This window comes from Mustela erminea, chromosome 16 (assembly GCF_009829155.1).
Source record: "Mustela erminea isolate mMusErm1 chromosome 16, mMusErm1.Pri, whole genome shotgun sequence".
NCBI lineage: Eukaryota > Metazoa > Chordata > Mammalia > Carnivora > Mustelidae > Mustela > Mustela erminea.
The window spans coordinates 76,370,739-76,396,648 of record NC_045629.1 but is presented as its reverse complement, the minus strand read 5'-3'; the positions used below and the strand labels follow the sequence as shown (position 1 = coordinate 76,396,648).

The following is a 25,910-nucleotide window of genomic DNA, read 5'->3' as shown; positions in this document are numbered from 1 at the left end:
GCACCGTCGTCACGTTCTGCCAGGTAATTGCTGTCGTATGGAACTGCCGGCAGCCCGGCCCCCTGAGCTACAGACCTGAGAGGTGGCACGTCCGCCGCCCTCCCTGCCAGCCCCAGGCCCTCGGCCTGGCCCCAGGCTGCCTTCTGGTCCGCGGCCTTACCCCGGGTCATCAGAAACGTGTCCGCAAGAAGGCAAACCATCTTAGAAATCTCCTGCTCTTGCTGTTTACCCAATGCTGTGCAGTGTTCTAGAAGCACAGGTAACCTCACCCCAAACCTGCCAACCTCCCCAGCTCACTGGTGACTCTTATTTAACTAGTGAGGAAATGGAAGCCCAGAGAACGTCAGGGATCTTGGCCACAGCCAGTGAGGGGCAGATGGGCTCAGTCCAGGCAGGCCGGCGCCAGCACGCTTACCCTGACACCAGGGAGCGAGGGTCCAGAAAGCAGGGACCAGCAAAGGGTCCCAGCTTGTGGGAGGCCTCCCCGAGGCCCAGGGTGTGCTGACCCCTCTCTTAGGCCTGATGGAGAGAGGGCAGGAGGCGAGCAGGACAGAGCAGACAAGGACAGCCTTCCCTGTCCCCGCTCTGTGAAGCCGTGCAGGGGAATTCAGACACACTTGGGTTCAAAACCACCTTCCCAATTTATTAGCAGTTTGAACTTGTGAAACTCTCCTAATCTCTCAGAGCCTCAGTTTCCTTATCTGTAAAACAGGGGCAATGAACCCTTTCTTGCCTTCCTCTGAGAATTTCTGGGAGGGCGGATGAAGGCTGTGTGGGGAAGCAGGTGTAAACCGGGGGCTATGATACACCTTTGTTACTCAAAGCGTGGCCCTCCGGCCAGCAGCTCTGGCATCCCTGGGAGGTTATCTGAAAGACAGAGTCTGGCTCAACCCCAGGGTACTGACTCTGCATCTGTATTTTCTTTCTTTTTTTTTCCTTCTTCCTTTTTTCTTATTTATTTATTTATTTATTTATTTATTTATTGTGGTTTTTAAAATTTTTTTTATTTAATTTTATTTTTTCAGTGTCCCAAGAATCATTGTTTATGCAGCACACCCCATGCTCCATGCAATCCATGCCCTCCTTAATACCCGCCACCAGGTTCACCCCTCCCCCCAACCCCCTCCACTCTAAAACCCTCAGTTTGTTTCTCAAGAGTCCACAGTCTCTCATGGTTTGTCTCCCCCTCCGATTTCCCCCAATTCACTTTTCCTTTTCTTCTCCTAATGTCCTCCATGTTATTCCTTATGCTCCACAAAATGTTCATCATCACTAGCCCTCAGGGAGATTCAGATCAATACCACATTGAGATACCACCTCACACCAGTTAGAATGGCCAAAATCAACAAGACAGGAAACAACGTGTGTTGGAGAGGATGTGGAGAAAGGGGAACCCTCTTCCACTGTCGGTGGGAATGCAAGTTGGTGCAGCCACTTTGGAAAACAGTGTGGCGATTCCTCAAAAAATAAAAAATGGAGCTTCCCTAGGACCCAGCATCTGCATGTTCACAAGCCGGCAGGAAACAGACATGTAAGTGCAGCATGTTATGCAGGAGTCCCCAAGCAGGCTTGGTGAGGGGAGGAGCTTGGAGGTTCCGACCATTGTGAGAAGGTCTGGTAACTTCCAGGGCCAGTGGAGACCAAAGGGTGGGGAGTGCGAAGCTTCATGAGTGGGAAGGCCCAGAGGGGCAGCCGCCAGGAGCTCAGAGCCCATCTTCCAGCTGGGGATGCTCCCCGCTCACAGGCAGCCCCCTCCGGGGGTTGCAGGGGACAGGCAGTCTGCCCTCAGCGAGGCTCTGAGCGCAGCCCCCACATCTGCTCTGCCACTTTGTTCCTCACCTGCAGAGGGAGTCTCCCCACCCCAGGGGCTGGGGACAGTGTGGCCCCTCCTTCAAGGGGCCGGCGAGGAAGCAGCTCAGAACACCAACCAAGTAAAGCCACCAAGGCCCCCAGCCTTCCAGCTCGACCAACCTACCCTTTTTCAGATACACATCTGGGGACCCTTGAGCCCGGCTCCTCACGGTCACCCGACACTTAAGACTTCCAAAGCTGGTGGCCTTTGAATTCCCCAACGTGTCTTGATGCTGGAGACAGAAAGAGGCTGCATTATTACCCCGTGATGATCAATTCAATTCCACAAACCTTTATCCAACTCTAACCATGGCAAGGCACTGGGACTACAAACATAAAAAAGAGAAGGTTCCAGCCCGTTAGTTTCTCCCAGTCTTTCAGAGCCCACAGACATGTACGCGGTAAATTCCAGCGCAGGGTGTTAGCTGCAGAGACACATGTTATTCCAGAGGGGGTCACTGTAGAAGAGGGAATGATTCATTCTACTGAGAAGGGAAAGCTAGACAAGTTTCCCAGAAAACGTGAATCTGGGTGGGGTACTGACGTAGGAGTAAGAGTTCTTCAGTTGGAAATAAAAGAAGGGGAATTTTAAGCAAAGGAAACGGCAGAAATAAAGTTAAAGAATTCTGTGGTGTTTTGAGGGCTAGAGCCCATGGTTCTCAGAGAGGAAAGAGAGGCAGGAGCCAGCCGGCAGAAGTCCTTATAGGCGTAGCTTACATCCGGTGAGGATCAGAGGAAGGTTCCTAAGCTTGGAAATGAGGTCAGACTTCCAAAGGCCTTGCCTTCCTTGCTAATCCCCCAATCTCTCTTTCTGACTCTTTCCTGCACTCCCGTTGTGTGGGGTGGCAGGATAAACCCGTGTTTATCAGCTTGTGTTTGGTTCCTAGAGTTCTGCCTCCCCTCAGGGTTGCCTAACTGAGTTTCCCAGCTGTGGGAATCTTCGAAGGCCAGGAGCCAAAGCAAAGTATCTGAAGGAACAGCTCTTCTTCCTTTTTAGAAGATCTGAGCTCAGTGCCAGGATGATGGCCTGGGGAGGGGGGAGGGGCCTCTGAGACCCGGAGAGTCCTGTACTTCTGAGAAGGGCGTGGGTGGCGGGTCCCAGCTAGAGCCCCCGTGTAGGGGTCAGACCTGGAGGGCGTGGGGCGACTGTCAGCTGGGCCATACACCAGCAGCCTAGACCCATGGCACAAGGTTCCTGTCTTGGTAAAGAGTCCCTTCCACACCCCAAACCTACCCCGGACACAAGGTGCGGGGACGCCAAGGTCCTGCCTGGCACTAAGGTCTCAGCGCTGGGTGGCGTGGACTGTTAGCGTCACCCATGATCCACGACTGACTCCTTACCCTTGTGCCTGAGGCAGCACTGAGAGCCCCGGGTCCTCGAGGGGAGCCCTGTGACAGCTGAGACAGGATTTCTGCCAGCCTGTCAAGCGACCCTGACAGCAGTGGTGACCACAATCATAACGGGCACTGAGCTCTTTCTCTGAGGCAGAACCTGTCCAGTAAGCTTTTCCAGGTATGACTTTACTCAGTCCTCACTAGAATTGGGAGATACAGGTGTCCTGCATCCCAGGTGATGACTCTGAGGAACCAAGGGACAAAGAGCAACAAGCTAGCAGTGGGCTGCGACCCAAACCTGGGGCAGCCTGCCTCCACAGTCACCTCCGGAACGGTCCCTGTGACAGACGGTCTCTCCTAGGCTGACGAGTTGGAGGGACAGTTCATTCCTATTTTGCATTTTTTTTTTTAATGAAGAAGTGTTTTTACTTCTTATAGACTAAAATCCATACTTACTAAAGCAAGCAGTGGTCAGGGCATCAGAGGCTCTGATGACCAATAATTCAATACTTTTGTTCAGGGAAATGCCAAGTACTTATACGCGCTCAGAAAATATCAGCTATTTTCATTATTAATAATCCTATAAGTTGGATCTGATTCTTAGGGAAATAGAGGAGAATTTCTTTAGGTCAGAGATTCCCAGGGATGTGATAGCTGCCCAGGAAGCGGGGTCACTGACTGGGACCTCAGACCCCTTGACCACAAAATACCTATGGGGAGTATGGACAGAGGTGTCCCATTTACAGAATCACATTGACACAGACCAGCCAAGGTGAGGGGACAGTACCTGGAAAGCCTGAATAAAAAATAAACCAACCCGTTCTGCGTTGTGCAACAGCCTTAATGCCTATGGGTCCTGCCTGACCGTCACCAGCCTGGGAACCTGACCTCCCGCCCCACTCCCCGGCTCCATCTCCTCCTGGCAGATCTTAAGACAGGCCTCAGTCACCATAGCAAGGAAAAATAAAGCCACAGTCATCCTACCCCAAACGCTTTAACCTTTAAACTCAAAGGAGCTAACATTGCCCTGACTACTGTGTGTCTTGTGTTAGCTTCTCAAATCTTCACCAGAAGCCTTTGAGGTCCAGCCTCCATGTTACAGACAAGGAGTCTGCGGTTAGGAATCTGTACGTGGTCTAAAAGCCCCAAACTGACAGGCTTGGGATTCAGTCCAAGACCCCTCCCTGTCTCTTCTCTGGCTCCTGCAGCTACAGACCCTGGCCCGAGTCCTACAATTCAGGGGTCCACCTTGCATGCCCTTTCTGGGATGTCACTTATGAACACATACTCACACCCCTGCACAGGTACGTGTGCAAAGGGCACATGGCAAAACTACTAACAAATCTACATGTCCTTAACACTGTGACATAAAGGGGCACCTGGGTGGCTCCATCAATTGACTGTGTGACCCCGGATTTTTGTCTCAGGTCATGATCTCAGAATTGTGAGTTTGAGCCCTGCACAGGCTCTGCGCTCGGCAGGGAATCTGCTGGAGATTCTCTCTCTCCCTCTCCCTTTGCCCCTCCTCCTGCTCAAGCTCTCTCTCTCTAACTAAAATCTTCTTTAAAATGTGAAATAAATTACGTACATCCGTAGAATGGGTTGGTATGCTGCCATTAAAAAGAACGAGATTCATTTTAAACAGAGAGTTAAACATTATGTGAGATAATCAAGGTAGAAAATAATATTAAGAATAATATTATAAGATCTTAACACTTAAACAAACCAAAAAAAAAAAAAAAAAAGGAAGCTTATAGACATTTTCTGGAAGATTCCATGAAAAACTGGAAGACTAAAAATGGAGATCTGCATGTGGTTAGGAGTTGGGAAGTCAGGACAACTGCTTCCCTCTCTACCCTCGTCTATCTTAATTCATGGTAACAGTAAAATCGCCAGCTTTGACCTCCAGACACAGTTACTTCATGTGGTTCAATTTTCTTTTTAAACTATAATCATATTTTACTTGTACACTGGAAAGGAATGCTGGAGTCCGGCAGTCAGAGAGACATGGTATTTAGGGCTCTGGAAAAGGTCCCACCGTCCCAGCGACCAGTCTGCCCAGTGAGATAAGCTGGTGGGTCCCAGAAGGGAGTGCTCATCACTGACGTCCCCTCTGACCCAGGTCAGGAAGCCATTCTGCTCAGACGGACACTCCTTCACACAGCCGCAGCCTGAGCCGCCACCGGTCCATGCGGTCTCCATTTCCTGCAGTCTGATGTCCATTCAGTCAGAGCACATCGGACACAGAACCCCCACACAGCTGCCACGACTCACCTGGGCCGAAGTCGTGCAGGCGATGTTGTCACTTGTCCAAGCATAGAAATCACACGAGACCTCTGATCCCACCGTGGACACCTCGAGGAAGCTGCAGGTCTCGTCCAGAGCACAGTCTGTGGGCAGAACGGGCCAGTCGGCGCCTGTTGTTCTCAGGTGATGCTGAGGACAGATGGACACATGCCCCCACCCCCAACACACCCAAACACACACTCATCTGTAACGGGGACACCAGTGACCATCCCAGACTGGAGAGTTATGATCTCCTAACAATCCTTGTAATCTACACACTCAATGAAGGAGAGTTGATGTCGTCCTCTCTGGCCTGGCTGCTGCTAGAGAGAGAGAGAGAGTTCTCCCAACCAGGACAAGTAGGACTACGAGGAATCCACATCCTTCAATTCTGCTCCCCTGTGTTTGGCACCGCATTGTTCCTGGTACGCAGTAGGTGTATTATAAAATTTGAAGTGAAATTATGAGTTGGATATACATTTTGGGAATCCATTGATTTTCCAAGTTTTTTTAAAATTTAAATTAAATTAGTGAGCACATAGTACATTATTAGTTTTTGATACAACGTCCAATGATCCATTTGTTGCGTATCACACCCAGTGCTCATGACTTCACAGGCCCTCCTTAATGCCCATCACCCAGTGTTCCGATAAAGTGTAATTTCTCATCAGGGTTTCAATGGTTCTTTTCCATTTGTCTTGCCAAGGTCAGCTGAGCCAATCTCTGTGTGCGCCCACCTCCTCACCACCCCTTACCTGTCAAGCACTGCAGCAGGGGGGACTCAGAGCCAGGAACTTTGGACCTGCCCACCGCAGTGACATTGGCACTGAGGATCACCTGAGATTCTGGAACCTTCTCAAATTTCCGCATCACTGAAAGAAAAGCAGATTGATCAAATGTGACTCTAAAAGGCAGGGGGCTCTACAGCCAGGAAAAAAATGGCCAGTCAAGAAACCCCTTTCCATTCACAGCTCTTGGTCACACAGATGTCCCCAGGAGAGGAACTCCTTTTGAAAATACTTCCAGCTGCTTCGTGTCTGATGTGGAGAGCTATGTGTAATCATGTCTCCGTCTGCTCCCTCATTGTCAGGAGGTAAGGAGAAAATCCAATATTGTGTTCATCCTTATTACTCATTTTTCTCATTGATATGGATTTTCTCTCTAAATTTATAGTTTCTGGTCCTGATCATTGAATGCTAATTATCTTATAATTATTTTATTAAAAATTGAAATTTTATTTCCATAAAACAATTTTTACTTCCTTCTGGAAAGCAGCAAGTTATCTTTTAAAAGACAAATAAGGCAGGCACAAGTGGATTCACGTCCATCTGAAGACGTGTCCTGTGGCCCAGGCATCTTCATCACAGTCTTTGATATTTCAGTGTCTGTTTCTCTAACTACCATCAACACGTCTGAGTTCTTCTCTGGTAGGAATGACAGAGACACATGCTCAGGGAACTAAACAGAGAAGAAGAAATAAATATAAGATCTCAAGACTTATAGTAAGACTCAGAACTCATTCTTCACCAAGCGAAAAGTACAGTGGGCAACTCACAAGGAATGAGACTCATTTTTGAAACAAACAAACAAACAAATGCCCAGAAGTGTCAATGGTTTGTGAATAACTATCAAAACCAAGCCCTAAACTAAAAAACCGTTAGTTTTTTTTCAGACAGAATTACAAGCACACACAAAAGCACCATTCTCATACACTATTGCTTCGTGAAACAGACTTGTGGCTGGATTGCTTTTTATCACGTCAATATAGTCAAGACCACCCAAAGCAAACTCTTCTCCATGTTTATAATTAATGCAGAAAAAAAGTTTATTCCTTCTGACAAAAAGTTGGGAGACAGGATGCTATTACAAGAGAAATAGCATGTTTTACGCCTTCACAAATTCTGATACAGAAAAAAATTCAAATTCTACCAGGCATTCCTTCCATGTTGATCACTGAAGTTGTCAAGTTCATGGCTCAGCCCACTCTCAACGATTCTGTTTTCATCTCTTCCTCTCTCTCCCTCTTATTTTTTTATATATTTATTTTTAAATTTTTACGCCCCTTGCTCTCTTGTTTATAGAGCCTACAGGTTCCAGTCCAGCAAACCCCAAGCTATATTCAGCCCTTTGTCCCTAAAGTTTAACAGGTAGAGACAGAAGCTCACAACCTTGTAGCAAACTAAACAAAATTAGGTCTTTCAGTTTCCAACAGAAGTTTTCCCAGAGGCTGAAAATGCGGTCAGTGTAGCACTTCAGGTAGACAATCTGCTGGTTTTTGCAAAAGGGACACCTTGGTGATGAGTATCGTGTTACAGCATCCTGCAAGGAAGCTCATTGCCAAACAGAACAGAAACAATCCAGGCACTAAATTGCTGGTAATTCCGTAGAATACTGCATTAGCTGGCAGATTTCTACAGTCTAGGGGTACAATTTCCCACAGGCTGCATTTTGACTCAGTGGGTATTTGCAAATGTCTTGGGAAAGCGTAGAGGGTCCACATGAGAGCTATTTAGGTGCCCATCTCTTTCCAAGGCAAGGACAATGCTCTGACAATTCGTGAACACCCGCCAGCTGGCAGAGTGACGGAGGCCTGGTGTCCCTGCATTAGCTGGATGCAATGAAGAATGAACGAAAGACTGCCGAGATCATCGCAGCCCCAGGAGGCCTGGGAACGTTGCGAAGATCCCCGCATAGACCTCTGGGCACCTGACATGCTCTAGGAAGTCTTGGGCACGGCTCAGCAAAAAGCCGAATGAGGAAACTGGATCTAGAATTAAAGGAAGATGAGCTTACGATATCTCCAGCAGCCAAAGTCAGCAAGTAAACGACTCAGTCTGGGCCGGGCATAAACTAAGGGTTTACCCATAGGTGACACAGAGAAGACAGAGGGGGGCTGCCACAAAGGGAGGGAGCAGGCAGTGGGGGAAGAGGGCCAGCTCTCCCGAGTCCCTCCCTCGGGCGCTACCACCCCTCACCGACTCTGTGTCCTGGTGCACATTTCAATCTCTGAGAGCCTGATTTTGTGGTTGGGAGGATGAAACCAAAGAACATGGAAAAGCTGGTACACGACCGCAATTCAGCAGCTGCCGGTCCCTTGGCGCCCCGCAAGGACACCTGCCTCACTCACTATCAGGGCCTGTCAAACTGGCTGCAGGAATGCCAGTGGTGGGAAACTCTCCATCCCTGATGGTCTTTCGGGAACAATTTCAAAGAGGCCCAAATGATTACAGCAACTCTCTCATTCTGCTGACAAGCACCAACGACCATGGGATAGAACAAAAAGTAAGCTACGATCCTAGCCCCAAAGGGTAATATTACCTAAGGAGGCTAGAACCCAGAGTGGAGGGTGAGGCGTGTGATTCTACTTTATCCCGAGAGCAGTGCAGAACCTCTGAAGAGTGGTAAGAGGCAATGCATAAACAGAACAGCCTTGTAGATAGTTGTTCTGAAGCATCGTGGAAAAATTGTTGTGGGGGGGGGGCTCACGCTGGAGCAGGAGGACGAGGGCAGGTTACAGTAGTAATCCCGGTGGGTGGAAACCCGGAGCTGGACACAGCAGGTGGATAGGAGGCAAATCTCCCCGACCCCAACCCTACCCGGAGATAAAGCTGACATCTATAGCTGGGCTTTTTCTAGAGGACAAAGGCCTGAAAAATAGGACTGCAATCCCTCTCCCGGAGGGGAAGCTCCTCTCAAAGCCAAGTTGACTGGCTTCCAAGAAGGGGCTACTGACATCCCATGGGGACCCAGCTTCTTAACATGGAAATCCTCCTGAGTACCCGGAGAGGGAAACCTGAAACTCCGAGCTTTGCATAAGAAGCCAGAGACCTTGAGGTCCAACCTGGAGGCTGTTCGTCAGCTGGAGCCTCGCGGACGCATCACTGGAGTTGACAAGGCTGTCCTGTAGCTCATAAGTCCTTCTGGGACCACTGACGAAGCTGTCCTTTCTGCTCTGGATGAGCATAGGGCCCAACAAAGCCTGAAACGCTTTGCCAAGTGCAGATTAAACTCTGGGCACCAAGGTATCCACAGGGAAGCAGAAAGGAGAGGAGTTAAAAGGCAAGCATTTGGGTGATGATCCTGGAATAGCCAGGAGTTGCCAGGGCTCAGCAAATTGCTCCGCACTGTGGCCGGCCTCGGCCTCACTTGGGAAGGGCATCTGGGTCCGCCAGCCCCACGGCCAAGAGCACCTTCAATTGTTAACGCCCCTGATTGTTGTTTCTGCCCAAGAATAGGAATAATGGGGTGCAGGGGGAGGATTAGACTTTTCCTGGATTTACAGTTTATTCACGGGGACGCGCGCACACAGCTGGGCACGCACATGCACCCACACGTGCGCACGCGCTCACACACACGCATCCTTGAGATGCATTAGTGCTTTGTCGAAGAAGGGAATGATTGTTCTGAGCATTACAAAATGGATTTTCTCAGATGTTGGATGTGATTAGCTGCCGCCAGTTCCCTGGAGAGCAAGAGCACGTAGGCTGTGTGTATGTGTGTGTGTGTGTGTGTGTGTGTGTGTGTGTGTGTGTGTTACAAGTGTGTAGAAGTCTGTGTGCATGGGCAGGTGTGTGCTTCATAAGGAAGTAGATAACCTGAAGCAGAAGCAGATTGCTGTTATGGAAAGAATGGGTTTGGGGGTCAGACACTCACTGGTTCAAATTCTAGGTATGTTATACCTTGATTAGCGAGGGAGGGAAGTCATGGAGACAATTCCTGCCTAAGTTTCTTTGGCTAAATGATTGGCGACACTAACATCTACCCCTCAGAGCCTCTGTGAAGCTCACCACACTGCCTGGCTCAGGGCCTGGCCTGGCACGTAGTAGGTCCATGTACATCAGACCCTCTCTTTATGCAGAAATCTGAGAGAAGCACCTGGCTGGTCAGTGGGTTAAGCCTCTGCCTTCGGCCCTGGCCATGGTCATGATCTCAGGGTTCTGGGATCAAACCCCCACATTGGGCTCTCCGCTCAGCGGGGAGCCTCCTTCCTCCTCTCTCTCTCTCTGCCTGCCTCTCTGCCTACTTGTGATCTCTCTCCCTCTGTCAAATAAATAAATAAAATCTTTAAGAAAGAAAGAAAGAAAGAAAGAAAGAAATCTGAAAGATACGGGCAGCTGGTGCCGGCCCCGTCTGCTCAGGCGTGCAAAGGTCAGCCAGACCTCGGGCAGGAAGGTGGCTGCAGAATGGTCGGGCAAAGCCCTAAAGACTTAGACAAGTCAGAATTGGGCATGCCTCTGCCTGTTCCTTGATTCGCTGAGGAGGAGACAGGCAGCTAATATGACTGAGTCTATTCATGATTCTGACAAGCTTACTACCTCTCTCAGTCACGTCACCGCTAACATGTTCCACTCCCCTGCAAGGCAGGCATGAACAGCCCCATTTGACGGAGGAATAAACTCTTGAGGGTCAATAGCTTGCTCAGACTACAGAGCTGTTCAAGGGCACCACGGAGATGGAACTAGTTCTGACCCGACGACTCCCATCACACTTGCTATTGTAGGTCCAGTGTCGGCTCACCCAGGACCTCCCCGCCCGTCACGTCACTGAACAGCTGTGCCGTGCTCAGGGCGGTGCTCCACGAATGCTCGTTGCCCTTGTGGGATGATGTTGGCCCTTCAGGGTCAGGAGAATACTGGGGAGACTGAGGATCAGAGAAGTTGAGTGATTAGCTCTGGTCACCCAGCAAGTAAGTTATGGAACCAGGACTGGCATTCAAGTCTCCCCACAATTTTCAGTTGAAAGAGAAAAGCTGACCAGCTTATTAGAGGCACACTGTCCACAAGAATGGGAAAATCAGCTCGTTAATTATTTTTAAATCCATGCCTCATACACCCTGGAGTATTTGGGGGTGATGTTTCGTGATGTCTGAAGTTTACTCTCCAACGATCAAAACTCAAAGAGAGAGGAGGAACAAGGAGGAAAATGCTGACAGTTTTTGGACCTAGGTGGCAGGTGACTTGTTTATCCCACTTTGGGATCCTACATAGATTAAAAATTTCCAAAATAAAGTCAGAGACAAATGCAGCTCATGGGTTTCTCCGCTTCTAGGAGTCCCCTGAGAGCCTGCGCCCTCTCCCCAGCCACGTGGCTGATTTCGCCCCCAGCACGTACTCAGACACTGGGAGTCGGAGAGAGGAGCCTCCATGTCCGACCACAGTAGCCTCCGCCCGTCGCCGTCCACACAGAAGGCCTTCCCGCTGTCCCTGCTCCTCTGGCTGGCATGGTACTGGCCGTTCTGGTCACACCACAGGCCCTCCTCACTCTTCTGACATTCAGTGACACCTGCAACCGAGACACACGTGCACCGTCACTGATGTGCTTTCGGGACCCCTTCCCTCGGGGGTCCCAGGTTCCCGTTGTTGACATCAGATTGCAAGTCACGGGTCTCACCCAGACTCTCCCCTGCTTCAGATTCATCAGTGTTCCCAGCCTTTGGTCAAAAGACGATGTCCAGGCCCGCTGGGCAGGGGGGTGCACTAAACCCCGAGGTCTGGCTGCGCTCATCTAACTATACACACGCACCCTGTGCTTCCACAGTCCACAGGGCACTCAGCGCCCGGAGCTCTCCTTCGTCTGATGCAATCCCTGCTTCCTCAGGGAGGCCCCGGGACCCCCACGTCTGGCCATTACATCCTCCTATCCTTCCGTACCCCTGCTCATTGCCACAGCACGGCTTTTCTTTCCGATTGTCCCTGTGAATGAACGGATTGACAGCTGCCCTCCTCACTTCCCAGAGAAGCTCCAAGCTGGCAGGAACTCGATCTGGTTTTGCTCCCTATAGGATCCCAGGGTCTCGCTCAGTGTCTGCCATAACACAAGCTCCCCCATTGTGAGACTGTGATTTATAATAAGAAATATTTGGGCTTGCTTTCATTTCTGGCACCCAGTCCCTGAAAGCTCCTGTCATTTCCTAAGTGGTGAAAGCCATAAAGGTATCTTTTGTCACATTATAGAGGTCACTTTGGGACTGCTCTTAAGGATGCGGTTGCCAAGACAAACACACATGTGACCACAGCATTGAAACTTGACGTCTCTAACCCTGACCTCTGATCACCAATGGCCAGTGAGTCAATCAAGCTTTCTTTGTAATGACACATCCCTAAAAACTCAGAAGATGGGGTTCTGAGAGCTTCCGGGTGGGTGAACACGCAGAGATGTGCGGAGAGCAATGTGCCTGAGAGGCGTGGACCCTCCAGGCCTCTTCCCCATGCCACGCCCTGTGCCTGTCTTACCTGCCTGTTCCTGAGATCTACCCCGTTATCATAAACTGGCAGTCTACTGAGTAAAGCATTTCTGTGAGTTCTGTGAACTGTTCTGGCAAATTAATCATACCCGAGGAGGAGGCAGTGGGAACCTTGGCTTCAGAGCCAGTTGATTGGAAATACACATAAGAACCTGGACTTATGAGCGATGCCTGAGTGGGAGGGGGTCGGTGGAGCTCCCAGCCTGTAGCTCGTCCATCAGAAACACAGGTAGTAGCCTGGGCTTTCCACTAGGCACAGGATGGGGGCAGTGGGGTCATTCTTATGGGACTGAGTCCTCAATCTGTGGGGTCTGGTACTATCTCTGAGAGTCCAAATTGCTTATGGTTCGTGTGGGGACCCCCCCCCCACACACACACATTGGAATTGGGTCCAGAAACACTCCTCGCCCCCCAAAAAAAGACCCAATCAATAAATACTAGCTGAATCAATGGATAAATAACTCTATTCCTGTGTTTAAGCTATTTCCTCTGCCCCGAAGTCTCTCTTCTCCACCTGCTCCATGGTTAGTCCCCACTGGTCCTTCCAGACCTGGTGTCCGTTGCTACAGTAGCATAAAACAACCATCTCCATTATATTAGTAATTATACACATCCATCTGCATCCTCACATGTCTTCTTTTCCTACCAGACTCTCAACTCCCTGAGGACAGGGAAGTTATCTCTACTTGTTTCATGTATTCAATAAAAATTTAATATTAAAAAAGGTGCTTGGGGGATGCCTGGGTAGCTCAGTTGGTTAAGCAGCTGCCTTCGGCTCAGGTCATGATCCCAGCGTCCTGGGATCGAGTCCCACATCAGGCCCTTTCTCAGCGGGGAGCCTGCTTCTCCCTCTGCCTCTGTCTGCCTGTGCTCACTCACTCCCCCTCTCTCTCTCTGATAAATAAATAAAATCTTAAAAAAAAAAAAAAAGGTGCTTGGTACATTTTTGACAAATGATATCAAAAGAGAATACCTTGACTTGGTTCTCCAGGGCTGGCAAGTAGGTGGAAAATGTTCTTTCGTGCAGTCCAGGACTTGCGAACATCTAGTTTTCTGTATTTTAAGACTATTAGTCATATGACTAACTGATGATCAATTACAACTTTGTGGGGAGAGACTAAAAAGGCTACTTTTTAAATAGGATGTTTTGCATGCCATGCATGTCATATACGAATTAAAGCATCAATAAACCAACAAATAAACAAAGAGCTACTCGGTTATCAACAGAACCTCCAAAATCATCTGGTAGACTTGCACAGTTAGGAAACAGAGGAGGAAAGTATTTGTGGGTGAGAACAGTAATATAGAGGAATTGAGGTTCTAAGAGCTAGCCTAACACCAAGAAAGAAACCAAGGAAATACTGTAATCACTTGACATTTCTTAAAACTTGGCAGACCCTCCTCCCTTGTGCTTCTCTTTCATATGATTCCATCTAAGAACACGGATCAGACAAGACCACAGGCAGAATGGTGATATTAATGAGTCATGGAGATGTTCTTAGATACAAACATACCCAGAGAGTAGACTCTACCGTTGACCCTGGAGACTCCCCCACCGAAATCTATTCTGTTACTCAAGGAAGACACCCAGGAGAATGGGGATGATACGAGAGCCCTCCGCTTCTGCACAGAGATGCAATCAAAGCTCACCCCCAAAGCAGGATGGTGATGATTCTTACGGCTCACCTTGAATATCTTAATGGGCCGCACTTTGTTGTGGACTAAAGGTTTATGTCCCGCCAAATTCAGATGTTGAAGCCTTACCCCTCAATGTGATGGTATTTGGAGGTAAGACTCTTGGTGCTTAGGTTTAGAAGAGGTCATAGGGGTGGGGTCCCTGTGATGGGATCAGTGGCCTTATGAAAAGAGAAAGACACAGGAGATCCCTCACTCTGTGTATACACCAAGGAAAGGCCATGTGAGGTTATAACCAGGAGGAGGGTCCTCACCAAGACCCTGACCATACCAGTGCCCTGATCTCAGACTTCCTGCCTCCCAGACCATGAGAAATAAACATTTGTTGTTGAAGCCACCTAATCTAGGGTAATTTGTATGTAGCAGCCCGAACTGACTAAGACATGCTTCATAACCATCTTATGAGGGAGGTATCCTGGGCCCCATCTAACAGATAAGGAATCTGACACTCAGAGAAGGAACAAGGGAGGCCTCAGTCACGGTGCCAGCAGGAAGGAGGGGGGAACAACCTGGGTCTGGCTGGTGCAAAGCCTCAGGATCCTCCTCTCGTCCCTGCCATTTCTACAGCACCCACCCACTGCCACCTCATAAACAAGGATCCGTACATTGCATTGATCCCTTTTTAAGAAAATATTCCTCTGGGGGGTGCCTGGGTGGTTTAGTAGGTTAAGTGTCTGACTTCAGCTCAGGTTATGATCTCAGGATCCTGGGATCGAGCCCTGCCATCCGGCTAGGTGCAGAGTCGGCTCGTGACTCTGAGGGACTCCTTGGCTGCCACGCCCCCTGGTCATGTTTTCTCTCTCTCGCTCTCAATAAATTAATAAAATCTTTATTTCTGGTCAGGGAACTAAGGAGAGAAGATGACTTGATCTCTTTGGGTGAATTATTTTAAAATTCTAAAATCTATTCAGATTTAAATCTTTGATGGTTTGCTTCATGTTAGCATAATTTTAGGCAAACATGGAAAGATGCTCACAATGAGGCAGGCTGTGGGTCCTTGGTAGGAAAAACCCAGCAATACCCAGGTGACTCTCAAGTAAGTAGGCCAAGTGAAATCACATGACCTATGGGAAGGCCACATGTACACTTGGTCCTGAGAAATTTATAGGGCCAGAAAGGGAACATGAGCTATATACTTGTAATGACTGTGGGTGGAAAATGTCTTACATTTCTTAATCTGATAAGGATGACTTACAAAAATCAGAAGTTTCAGAATCAGACAATGCCAAGATCAAACAAAGACCAGCTATGTGACCTATTAGTTGAATGACTTTGGTTAAATTACTTCTCTGAGTCTTCGCCTTCTTATCTGTAAAGGTTGGGCTAATAATATTTACCCAAAAGGGGGTTTGGTAGCATTTAATAAAATAACATTTAATAAAATGTCTGGCCTAGATCCCAGCAGAGGAGTGTGGCATTCAGAGGTGGGGCCCCTTTGATTACTGTGTTCTCTATGCAATGGTTCTCCAGCATGGGCAACTATGTGCCCCACCCAAGAGACATTCAGCAATGTCCCCAGACATGTTTGAGTGTTGCAACTTGAAGGGAGGGTGTCCTACTGACATGTAATAGGTAAGAGTCAGTGATGTCCCTAAATAAACATCCTGCTATGCATGGGGCAGTCCCCAAAAGGAATGTTCTGTCCCAAAATTTCAATAGCGCCAATGTTGAGCCACTCTGCTGTGTCCCCGTTGCATTGTAAGGTTTCTCTTTCACACTAGAACCCTGCAGAACTTACAGTGCATGTGGCTGAAAGCTCCAGGAGAAATGGTCGTTCTGCCCAGGGGACATGAGATGCAGGCCATGCTCCCTGCCTGTTCTTGGTAGAATCCAACAGGACAGGGAATACAAATATCCTTCTGAAAATAGCTTCCTTCAGGACACTTAACTAGAAAAGATCAACAGAGAAATGATGTTAAAGAGAAGGCTCTTGCTTTGTAGGGGAACCTCGAAACACACAGGGTATGATAATTGCAGCAGCAGCACAAGAGCTCATTCACTTAACCAGTACCCACAGAGAAACTGCTACCTGCCAGGTTCCCACAAACAAGGCTAAGCTGTGGGAATGGTAGACAAGCTTCCTGCTCCCCAAGAGCTGACAGGATGTAGGATAAGAAGCACCAGAAAAGAACTTCAGATATGGGTAAAGTGAGGCAGGAGAGCAGCACTTGTTAGTGATGAAGCTCTCTGAATGGTGACGTTTGACACTGAATGATGGGGAACGCCCCAGGCAAAGAGCTAGGCGAGGAGAAGCCCGAGCAGAGGGAACCACAAGGACAAAATTCCTGAGGCAGGAATGAGTTTGGATTATTTAAGGAATGGAAAGGAAAAAGCCAGACAAAGCCAGCTATGACGCTAGAGCTTAGTAGACAAAGGGAAGAATGGCCGGAGACGAGGTTGGAGAACAACGCGGAACAGGAGGGTCCATCCCTCGGCCACCATGGGAACACTGCCCTAAGTGAGGGCCATGGTGGAGCCCAGCCAGGGGGAAAAGCTTTGGAGTTGGCCAGACTGCCTCATATCCCTCTGCCTGCTACTCCCAAATGACTTTGGACTTCTTAGAGCCTCCATTTTCTCCTCCGTGAAAGTTATAAATAGTATCATCCCATGGGAATGCAGGATGATGTACAGAAGGCACAGATCATCATGCCAGACCCTTATGTGTGCTCAGCAAATGGTCATGATTTTTTTAAAGTTTTTATTTTTATTCCAGTTAATGAACACCCAGTGTTATATTCATCTCAGGTGTACAGGATTATGACTCAGCAAATCCACGCACCATCCAGGGCTCATCACGACACATGCACCCCTCAATCCCCATCACCTATTTAACCCACCACCCCACCCATCACTATTTTTATACTTGAGGGAATCCTTCCTTGGAGCCAGGCTCAGTGCCCCTTCTGTCCAAACTGGGCAATCTCAGCAGGTCAGTACCACCACCTTTGACTCATCTGGCCCTTTCCTGTTGGTGGGTCATCAGGGGCATTGCTCAGATCTGGGACCACAGTGAGGTGAGACACCCAGTATGCAGGATTTGTGGAGGCCCTCACTGTTGGGTTGTTGGGTTTCTAATTCACTCAGAAATATCAAGTGTGACCCTGAGAGTGAAGCCTCCGTGCATCTTGCCCCCAGATGCCTCACTGGCCTCACCCCTCACCTCCCAGTGCTACCCGTGAGTCTGCAGAATCTTGGAGCTTTCTGTCCCTCTGACACCAAGTCTTTCCTAATTTGCTTCCCCTGATATGACATGAGCTGAGAAGCTACAAACTCCAAGTGGAGAGACGCCTATCTTATAAGAGCTCTAAGTTAGGGTCCAGAAAGTGAACATGAACTAGGCCACACTGATTTAAGAACTCAGAGAAGGAGTGGGAGAAGGAGGTTCTTTCTGCTTTCTTTGTTGGTGCTGGGTTGTGTTCCCAAGATATTGCCAAGTGACTTCCAGAAGAAGTGAGCTGTTCCCCAGTGAAGGTGGGGGCTGGAAGCTTGGCCACTCTTAGGACACTTTCTCTGTGCCTGGCACCTGCCATATGTTTCGTGGACATGACCACCACACACCCGGGAGTTGGGATTTTAACCTCATTTCACAGAAGAGAATGCAGAGCCTTGGGACATTCGTGCTGACTCCCTAGCATGCTTTTCTGCAAAGGACAGTGAGGATGTAAAATCAGAGGCTATGCCAAGCATGGTGCCCGACTGTTTCAACGTGTTATCTCAAGGTCCTATGAGAAAGGTACCATCTCCTAGACTGGAGACAGCTGAAGCTTGAAGTCAAGGTGGACCAGGAGTTGGGGTGAAAGAGGTGGGATGTGAGCCCCATTCCTTGCAAACTAAAGCTTTCGCTCCATCCACCAGTTCAACCACCTTCCCTTGCCAAAGAAGTGAGTGCGGACATGTAGGGCATGGAGCTCGTGTTGACCTGACCCGCGCTACCTGTAGTGTGCACACGTACTCGGCACATCTGAGTAAACCAGAAACTCGAGAGACAGCTTGGAAACTGAGCACTGTGTTTTCCGGTCCGCCCTGAGCGATTAATACCCTCCCTCAGAGAGTGGGGTTTCATTATTCCTATGAGTCAGCTCGCTGATCATCTCAAGTGTTTGAACCCCAGGACTGTGACTGTTTTTTCAGGAAGTCTCCAGATTCATTGCTGAAGGAAAACAAAGCCTTCTCCATCAGCCCGAGGTGTTCTGCTTGCGAACCCAGCATACAAGACGAGGGGTCAAAGAGGGGAACAGGGACTAATTTTTGTCGCAAGCTCAGTAACTTGCAGGCCTCGTGACGATGCACCAGGAACCTGTGTCCCGTTTCTCTGTGCTGTGCCGCCAAAGCCTTCGCACCCATGGGAACCCCGTGTAAGTGAGCACGAGGTAGAGGCTCGATATCCTCACCCTGCCCCTGGCAGGTGTGGGCTCTCGAAGAACCCCTCCGTCCACAGCAACAGGTTGGGCTTATCCATCAATTAACCCCCTCCACGAACTCGTCAGAAAACCTTTTGGTCTCAGTTCCCTCCCTCATAAAATGAGACAACTTGGCCGGTTTGAGTTTGAGAGCTTCACAAAACTTCCAGGTCATGCTGTCCCTCCTGCCAACCCATCCTGATGGGCCCCAAACAATGACACGCGTGTCTCTGTGGAAGAAGAGCATCTGGGAGGAAATCACTCCTTAACCTGCTCTGCTCAACCCCACATCTGGCCCCGTCACTCTCCACCCTGAAATCCTCCCCCCAGAAGCCCCCTCAGTCTGGCCCTGGCCGGCCCCAGGCCCCTCCCGTCCTGGCTCCTTCCTAGCTCTCTGGGTACATCTCCTGTCATATCCCCACACACCCCACTCTCCAGCCACATAAGCCACCTGCACTGTCCCCCTACAGCCACAGTTTTGCAACGCCCTGCACCAGTCTCCTCTTCTGGAATGCCCTCCAGCACTGTAGCACCCTCAGCACGGGGGAACTCATGCACACGCACGTGCACACACACACAGGCACACACCCCACTTCTTGTCTGTTCTTGCCTGAGCAGCGATTCCAACGTGCCTTTCAACACTGCAAGCCGCCCCTGCCACCCCAGCAAGTCTTCCCTGAATGCCCTGATTGCGACGTCAAAGGCTTTGACGTGGACATTTATCTGACTTTTCATTTCCCTCTTCCACACCCCAGGCTGAGTTCTTTAAACGCAGAGCTATGACCTTGGCCTGCGTAAGTATGCAAACTGATGTTTAACACATAATTACGATTTCTAAACTTGAATGGATGGCTACACGCATCGGTGAGAAGAAGAGAGGAAGAGGAAAGAAAAGAGGAGGGAGGGAACAGGATGTAACATACGACTTCAGGGAAAACCAAAACAGAGAACTAGCTCTGTTATAAGAACTTGTAGTGGATGAGTGAAAGTTTACATTGTCTAGAATGGAAAATAGAACATCCAGATAATCTCTCTAAGGTTTTCCTTAATGGACTGAACTGCTATGAAAGCTGCCGACAGGTCATTCTCAAGGGAAGCTGCGTGGTTGGCCTTGAGGCAAGAGGGTGAACGTAACTGACCCCATCGAAGCTGCAAACCAAGCCCCTTCCTCCCTGTGGTCTCTGTTCCCAGGACACAAGCTTCCATGCCCACATGAGTCACGGGAAGGGGGCATTCCCACTCAACCCCCTGAGTCATGGCCCTCCAGAGGGAATCATACAGCTTAGCCCCCCTGAGATGACACACAGAAACCCTGCTTCGTCTCCGCAGGACAACGCTCTGCTTGCAGCCACACAGCTGTGTTCCAGATGTGCCTTGGAAGGGGCAAAGAGCCAATAAGAATAGACACAAGAATCCAACGGTGTGGTTTCACTAAGAGCCCCTTTGTTGAGAAGAGCGACACGTGATGCAGAGGACAGAGCATCTGGAATCAGTGGAGCTGAGTTTGGATCCCAGCAGGGCCAATCAACAAGGCCATTTGTGGAGCATTCCCACGTGTGAAGGGATATACTTGTATTGATTACATGATGTTGTGCAAACCACGACCCCCACAAAATAGGTCTTATTTTCCCTATTTTTCAGATTATGCCTAGCAAGGATGAGCAATGTCCCAAGAACCCACGCTGAGAAGGTGTTGGACCCAGAACTTGATGCCACTTGGCTTCCAAGAGCTGTTTCCTAATACCACTGGCTCCCTCGTCCAAACTATGAGATTGATAATACCTGACCCTCTAGACCAGAGAAATGCTAGGAAGACCCAGCACATATTAGAAACTCAGTAACAAGTAGATATTATCACTGACAGCAAAGAAAACCCAGAGCTTTCAGTGCTGCTTTTGTGAACTCCTTTCTAGATCTTTCTAAACATTTGGAATAAGAAGGTAGGGCTGAATGGCACGATCAATGATTCTTTGGAGTCAGCAAAAAGCTATAGCAGCTGCAAAACAGAACGTAGGTTTATCTAGAGCTAGGACTGGCAAATCCCAGCCCATAGGCCAAATGCAACTCCCCTTCTGCTTGGCCAATAAAGCTTTATTAGAACACAGCCATGCTCTTCTCCCTACCATGGATGAGTTAGGTCACTGAGACAAAAACTGTATTGTCTAGGAAGCCCAGAATACTTGCATTCTGGCCCTTTGTGGAACAAGACTGCCAAGTCCTGTCCTGCAGCAAGTGTAGCCCAGGCAAAACATTTTACTTAGTCCCATTTCCAGGCCACCCTGTGGTTCCCACTCATTCTAAAACTCTGCTACCCTGAGTTCTGCCCACCAGTGCCCCCACCACTTACCATCCTTCAGACAAGACTGCTGTGCTCCTAGCTCAGCCTCTCCTGCCTGCTCTGTCTTTCCTGCTGAGCTGCGCTACCCATCTTGATAGACATGAAATAATCTAATCAACAAAGGAGTTCCCTAGAAGGAAACTCCGGTTCAGATTTCTGAACCAGGGCTTGATTTTATATGCAGGAGCAGGGTCATGGTGGAGGGGGGTGCAAAGGCAGAGCCAGTAAGGGGTCTCTCACTTGGCCCCTGCCTAGCATCTGTCTCCAACTCCTGATCCTCCTCCTCTGGGCACCGTGTTCCCAGGAGTGCACGCAAGTGGGGTTCTTGGACTCCCTTCCCAACACTACCTGGGGTGACTACAAAAGCAGATTCTTGCTGCTGCTCCTCCAAATACACTCCCGCAACACACTCTTCCCCAACACACACACACACACACACACACACACACACACACACACACACACAGCAGTGGAATCCAGGGCTCTTCCTGGTAAGTGTAAGAACACAATGGTGGGGGTTCTGAATGCCTCCATCACTCTGACCCTGTTTCACCCACCCTGGCAGGTGACACCTTCCACTCCACCTACTTCTTATCCTCTTCGTTTGGGCATCTCTATGGGATAGAAAGGGGATGAGCTCTGGTCCCAGAAGACCTTGGGTTACACACCCACAGATGATTGGTTTTATGAAGTTGAGTCCCTCCTTTGAGTCAGCCCTGCTCTGGACACGACACATGCTTTAGCTCATTTCATCTGAGCTTCAAACTCTTCATCTGTTAAATGGGGGCATGATGTGCCACCAGGGCCCGTCATGAGTGGTAAATAGTTCTGAAAGTGCATTGTAAACTGAAAAATATTCTGTAGATATTAATGGGCAGTGGGGGCAGTGGGTGCATCTCTGAGTTTCTGTGGTAAAAGTCAGCTGCATCTTAAATCCAATGTGGAGTTTAGAACTTGGCCCATTTCACAGGAGGAGAGGCTGTGTAGTTCTTGTGTTACAACCAATATAAATAATGGAAAATAAATAACTGAATAACATCTTCCCTTTCTGCAGCTCAGCAACAATGCTCCTCTGTCTCATGCCACAGGGGAGGAAGGCTTCTCATCACGAGCCCTTGGAAGTAGGAGGCAGAAAAGACGGCCACATCCTGGTCCTCAGGAGCCACAAACACAGTAGGTTACACAGCAAGGGGAAACTGGTCCAACCAGTTGACCCAAAAATAGGGACAGTGTCCTGGATTGCCCAGCTATGTGTGACCATCAGGGTCATGAGAAGAGAAAGACAGAGTCTGAAGGAGCTGTGACCATGGCAGTGTCCAGAGAGCTACAGCACTGCAGCTTCAAAGATGAAGGAAGGAAGCCATGAGCCAAGACATATGGGCAATGTGTAGACCCCAGAAAAGTCAAGGAAACAGATCCCCTCTGGTAGGAACACAGCCCTGCTGACACCATGGTTTTTGGCTCCATAAGACCAGACCAGGAATTCAAACCTATAGAGCTGGATGATGATAAATATGGATTATCTTAGGGCCAGAGTTTGTGTTGACTCGTGATGGCAGCCAAAGAGACTCATGCAGCTGCCTTTCAATAAACTTGCAGCTGCATTCTTGGAAAACAAAACAAAAAACAAACAAACAAACACTTCAAAGATACATAGGGGAAGGGCAAGGAAGGGCAACCCCTGTTAACTTTTTCCAGGAATCGCCTCCCATGAGGGGTGAAGTCCTAGTTTGATCAATGGCCATTTGGACATGGTGATGAGGACCACATTGCCATAACCAGACTAAGAAATGTCAGCAGGCACACAGGATGGACATCAGCTTTCTCCACAAAGACAACATGGCCCAGACCCCAAGGCCCAAGCCTAGCAAGAAGAACAATCACTTCGGTCATGTCACCTGTGTCTCTAGTTTCGGCCACTACCTGATGGGGTGATGACCACATACCTACGCAGAGTGGATGACTGAAAGGCTTTAGCCAGACAATTAAATGAGTGATTCCCCACTCTGTACATACAGAGTGATCTATCTCCAAGGCTCTGATGGCCTTTTTCACAGCCTCACATGTCTGAAAACAGCAGTCCCAGGGGAGGGAGTGGACCTACCACACCCCAGTGGGTCCTGAGTGGCATTGCTGGTAGCCAAGACTTGGCGGAATCCTTCCAAGCAGCCAAACCATGTCCTGGGAGAGGTGCCAAAGTGGTCTCCTTGAAGGAAGTAGATGGAGGTGTCTGCTGGGAAAGTCTTGGAATCCAGATGAAGCTGGAACCCTCCGCTCTCGATCAGATCTGTGAAGCGTCCAATGAGATCCTTGCCGACTAAGGCCTCCTCTGCAAGACACGGGATGAGGCAGGAATGTCACCACTGTTCTCTGCAAGGGCCAGGGGAGACCAAGGGGCAGAGCCATCCAGAATGTCCACATAGAAATGAGATGTAAGCATTGCCTGGTTACTCAATTTACAGAGGCCTATATAAGGGGACAGATTGGCCCAAGGTTACACAGGAGGCAGTGATGCAACTAGGATTTTAACCCAGGTCTCTGGATCCTATCATTTCTGTGGCACCAACATGAGACCTATCAGTACAAGATATCCTATCTTCAGTCAGTAATGTCAGGTGCTCTATATGGGTACACAACTCTTCCAACCTTTGGCAAACCATGATCTCTTAACCTTTCTCTCCCCATCTGCTAAATGGGGCTGACAATGCCTCTCTTGTAATCAGTGAAGATTCTAAGAGCAAATGTGTATGATGGGACCACTCAAAGAGAAGGCCTAGCCTCCAGGAGGGAACACAGCCATCTACCTCAGTGGTTAAACACTGAAAAGGCATCCAGCTGCTGATCCATAAGTATTTCCTAGGAAAAAGCAGACGAGTGTCACATCCGGAGTTGGGATGGATTCCCACACACAATCAGCACCATGCTACAGCAGGCTACTGAAAGCCAGCCGAAGGCCTGAAACCACAGTCGTCAGCATGGACGCCAGAAATAAACATCTCCTCCTTTTGCATCTTCAAACACACCTGAATCTTCCAAGCTCTTTCCAGCAGCAGAAAAGGACCCTTGATTCCTAACACTGTTTGAGGGATACTATTGCCACAAGGACTGCACAATGAGAGACACTCAGTCTCTCCCCCGGGGTCACACTCTGGCAGCATTTTCCAGAAGCTCCCCATCGTCGAACAGAAGTCAAGCTGCAGCCAGGACTGACCCTGGGTGTCTGGCCGCTGGGTGGTAGGAGAGCAAAGGGGGCTGCCCACCCCCGGTCACAATACGGACTATATCTACACTGGCTCACGGCACCATCGCACGGTCCTCTCTGCGCCTCCTTCTCGGATCCTTCCACTCTCTCAGGTCATCCACACACCGGCCCCACTTGACACAGTGTCATGATGGGTTTAAAGAGCATAAGTGGTCTGAGATGTGTTATAATTGCAAGTGTGCAGAGCATCAATTATAAACCAGTTCAGACCCCCCCCCCACTCTCCTCTTCTTCACAACCGTCTCCTTCTCTGAGCCCAGCAAATCGAGGGAAGAATTAGAAACTATCCACGGAAGTGCAATCGGGAGATATTATTAACTCTAGTAAGCCACTAGCAGGACGCTGATTCTTATATACTTTTTAATAATTGGGGCCTCCAAGGGCCAGGGCATAATTCGCTCATTAACACCTCCCGGGAAGGCATTATAGGCTCTACTGTCTCCATAGGACAGATGGAGAAACAGCTTCCGAGAAGTTGTATAATGTTGAGGCCACATAGTGTCACCAAACCTACCAATGTCATGCAAATCAGGAAGAGAAGCCGGTGGGACATCCTTCAGCGGCAGCTTCCACGTGACGTTCACTCCCAAACGTTCCCCAGTCAGACACTCCACCTGCACCGTGGAGCCGTCGCAGACAGAAATGGACACAGGGGTCCCAAAAGTCTTTGCCTATGTGGAGAAAGATCCCTAAGTTCCAGAACACAGAGTCCCTGGGGCGTCTGGGTAGCTCAGTTGGTTGAACAACTGACTCTTGATTTTGGCTCAGGTCATGATCTTGGGGTCATGAGATAGAGCCCCAAGTTGGGCTCTGTGCTGGGCATGGAACCTGTTTAAGAGTCCCTCTTCCTCTCTGGCCCTCCTCACTTTCTCTCTCTCTCTCTCTCTCTCTCTCAAAAAAAAAATAATAATAATACATATATGTATAATATATATAAATATATATTTGCATATATATATATATACACATATATATATATATATTTTAAGATCTCATCTATTTATTTGAGAGAGAGAGACCAAACACAAGTGGGGGAGGAGGGGTAGAGAGACAGGGAGAGGGAGAAACAGACTCCCCGCTGAACAGGGAGCCCGACGCGGGACTCAATCCCAGGATCACAACCTGAGCTGAAGGCAGTCATTTAACAGACCGAGCAACCTAGGCACCTCCCCAACAACAACAACAAAAATAAAAAAAAAAAAAAAGAACAGAGTCAGGAGCCAACTTGCCGAGCCCACACCAGGTGTCAGAATGCGCCTTACGTCACTTCCTTCCACCCAACCCCAGGGGGCAAGGCACCCCTGACCCTCTCTTCCCTCTGAGGATCACGAGGGTCCAGGCACAAATCAAAGTTGAGTCCCAATCGAGTTGGATTCCTTTTCCCTACAGCATTAGTATATTACTGAAGAAAGTCTGTCCTGACCGCTTTAACTAGTGCCTGGCTTTGTTTTGCCCTTGTTAGTCCTCAGTGCCTGAAACCGTTCCCTAGCCTGTAACAGG

The 25,910-nt window shown here is 49.1% G+C and overlaps 1 protein-coding gene across 1 annotated transcript in view; it reads right to left on the bottom strand.

The window, feature by feature from the left end:
- TG (thyroglobulin) overlaps positions 1-25,910 on the bottom strand; it is a 235,825-nt gene that overhangs the window by 171,919 nt on the left and 37,996 nt on the right. The window contains exons 19-25 of the mRNA XM_032316132.1: positions 24,925-25,081; positions 23,253-23,477; positions 16,149-16,298; positions 11,584-11,754; positions 6,228-6,344; positions 5,461-5,576; positions 1,976-2,084 (exon numbers count right to left, since the gene is read on the bottom strand). Coding sequence (XP_032172023.1) covers positions 1,976-2,084; positions 5,461-5,576; positions 6,228-6,344; positions 11,584-11,754; positions 16,149-16,298; positions 23,253-23,477; positions 24,925-25,081 — 1,045 coding nt within the window. The remainder of the gene's footprint in view (positions 1-1,975; positions 2,085-5,460; positions 5,577-6,227; positions 6,345-11,583; positions 11,755-16,148; positions 16,299-23,252; positions 23,478-24,924; positions 25,082-25,910) is intronic.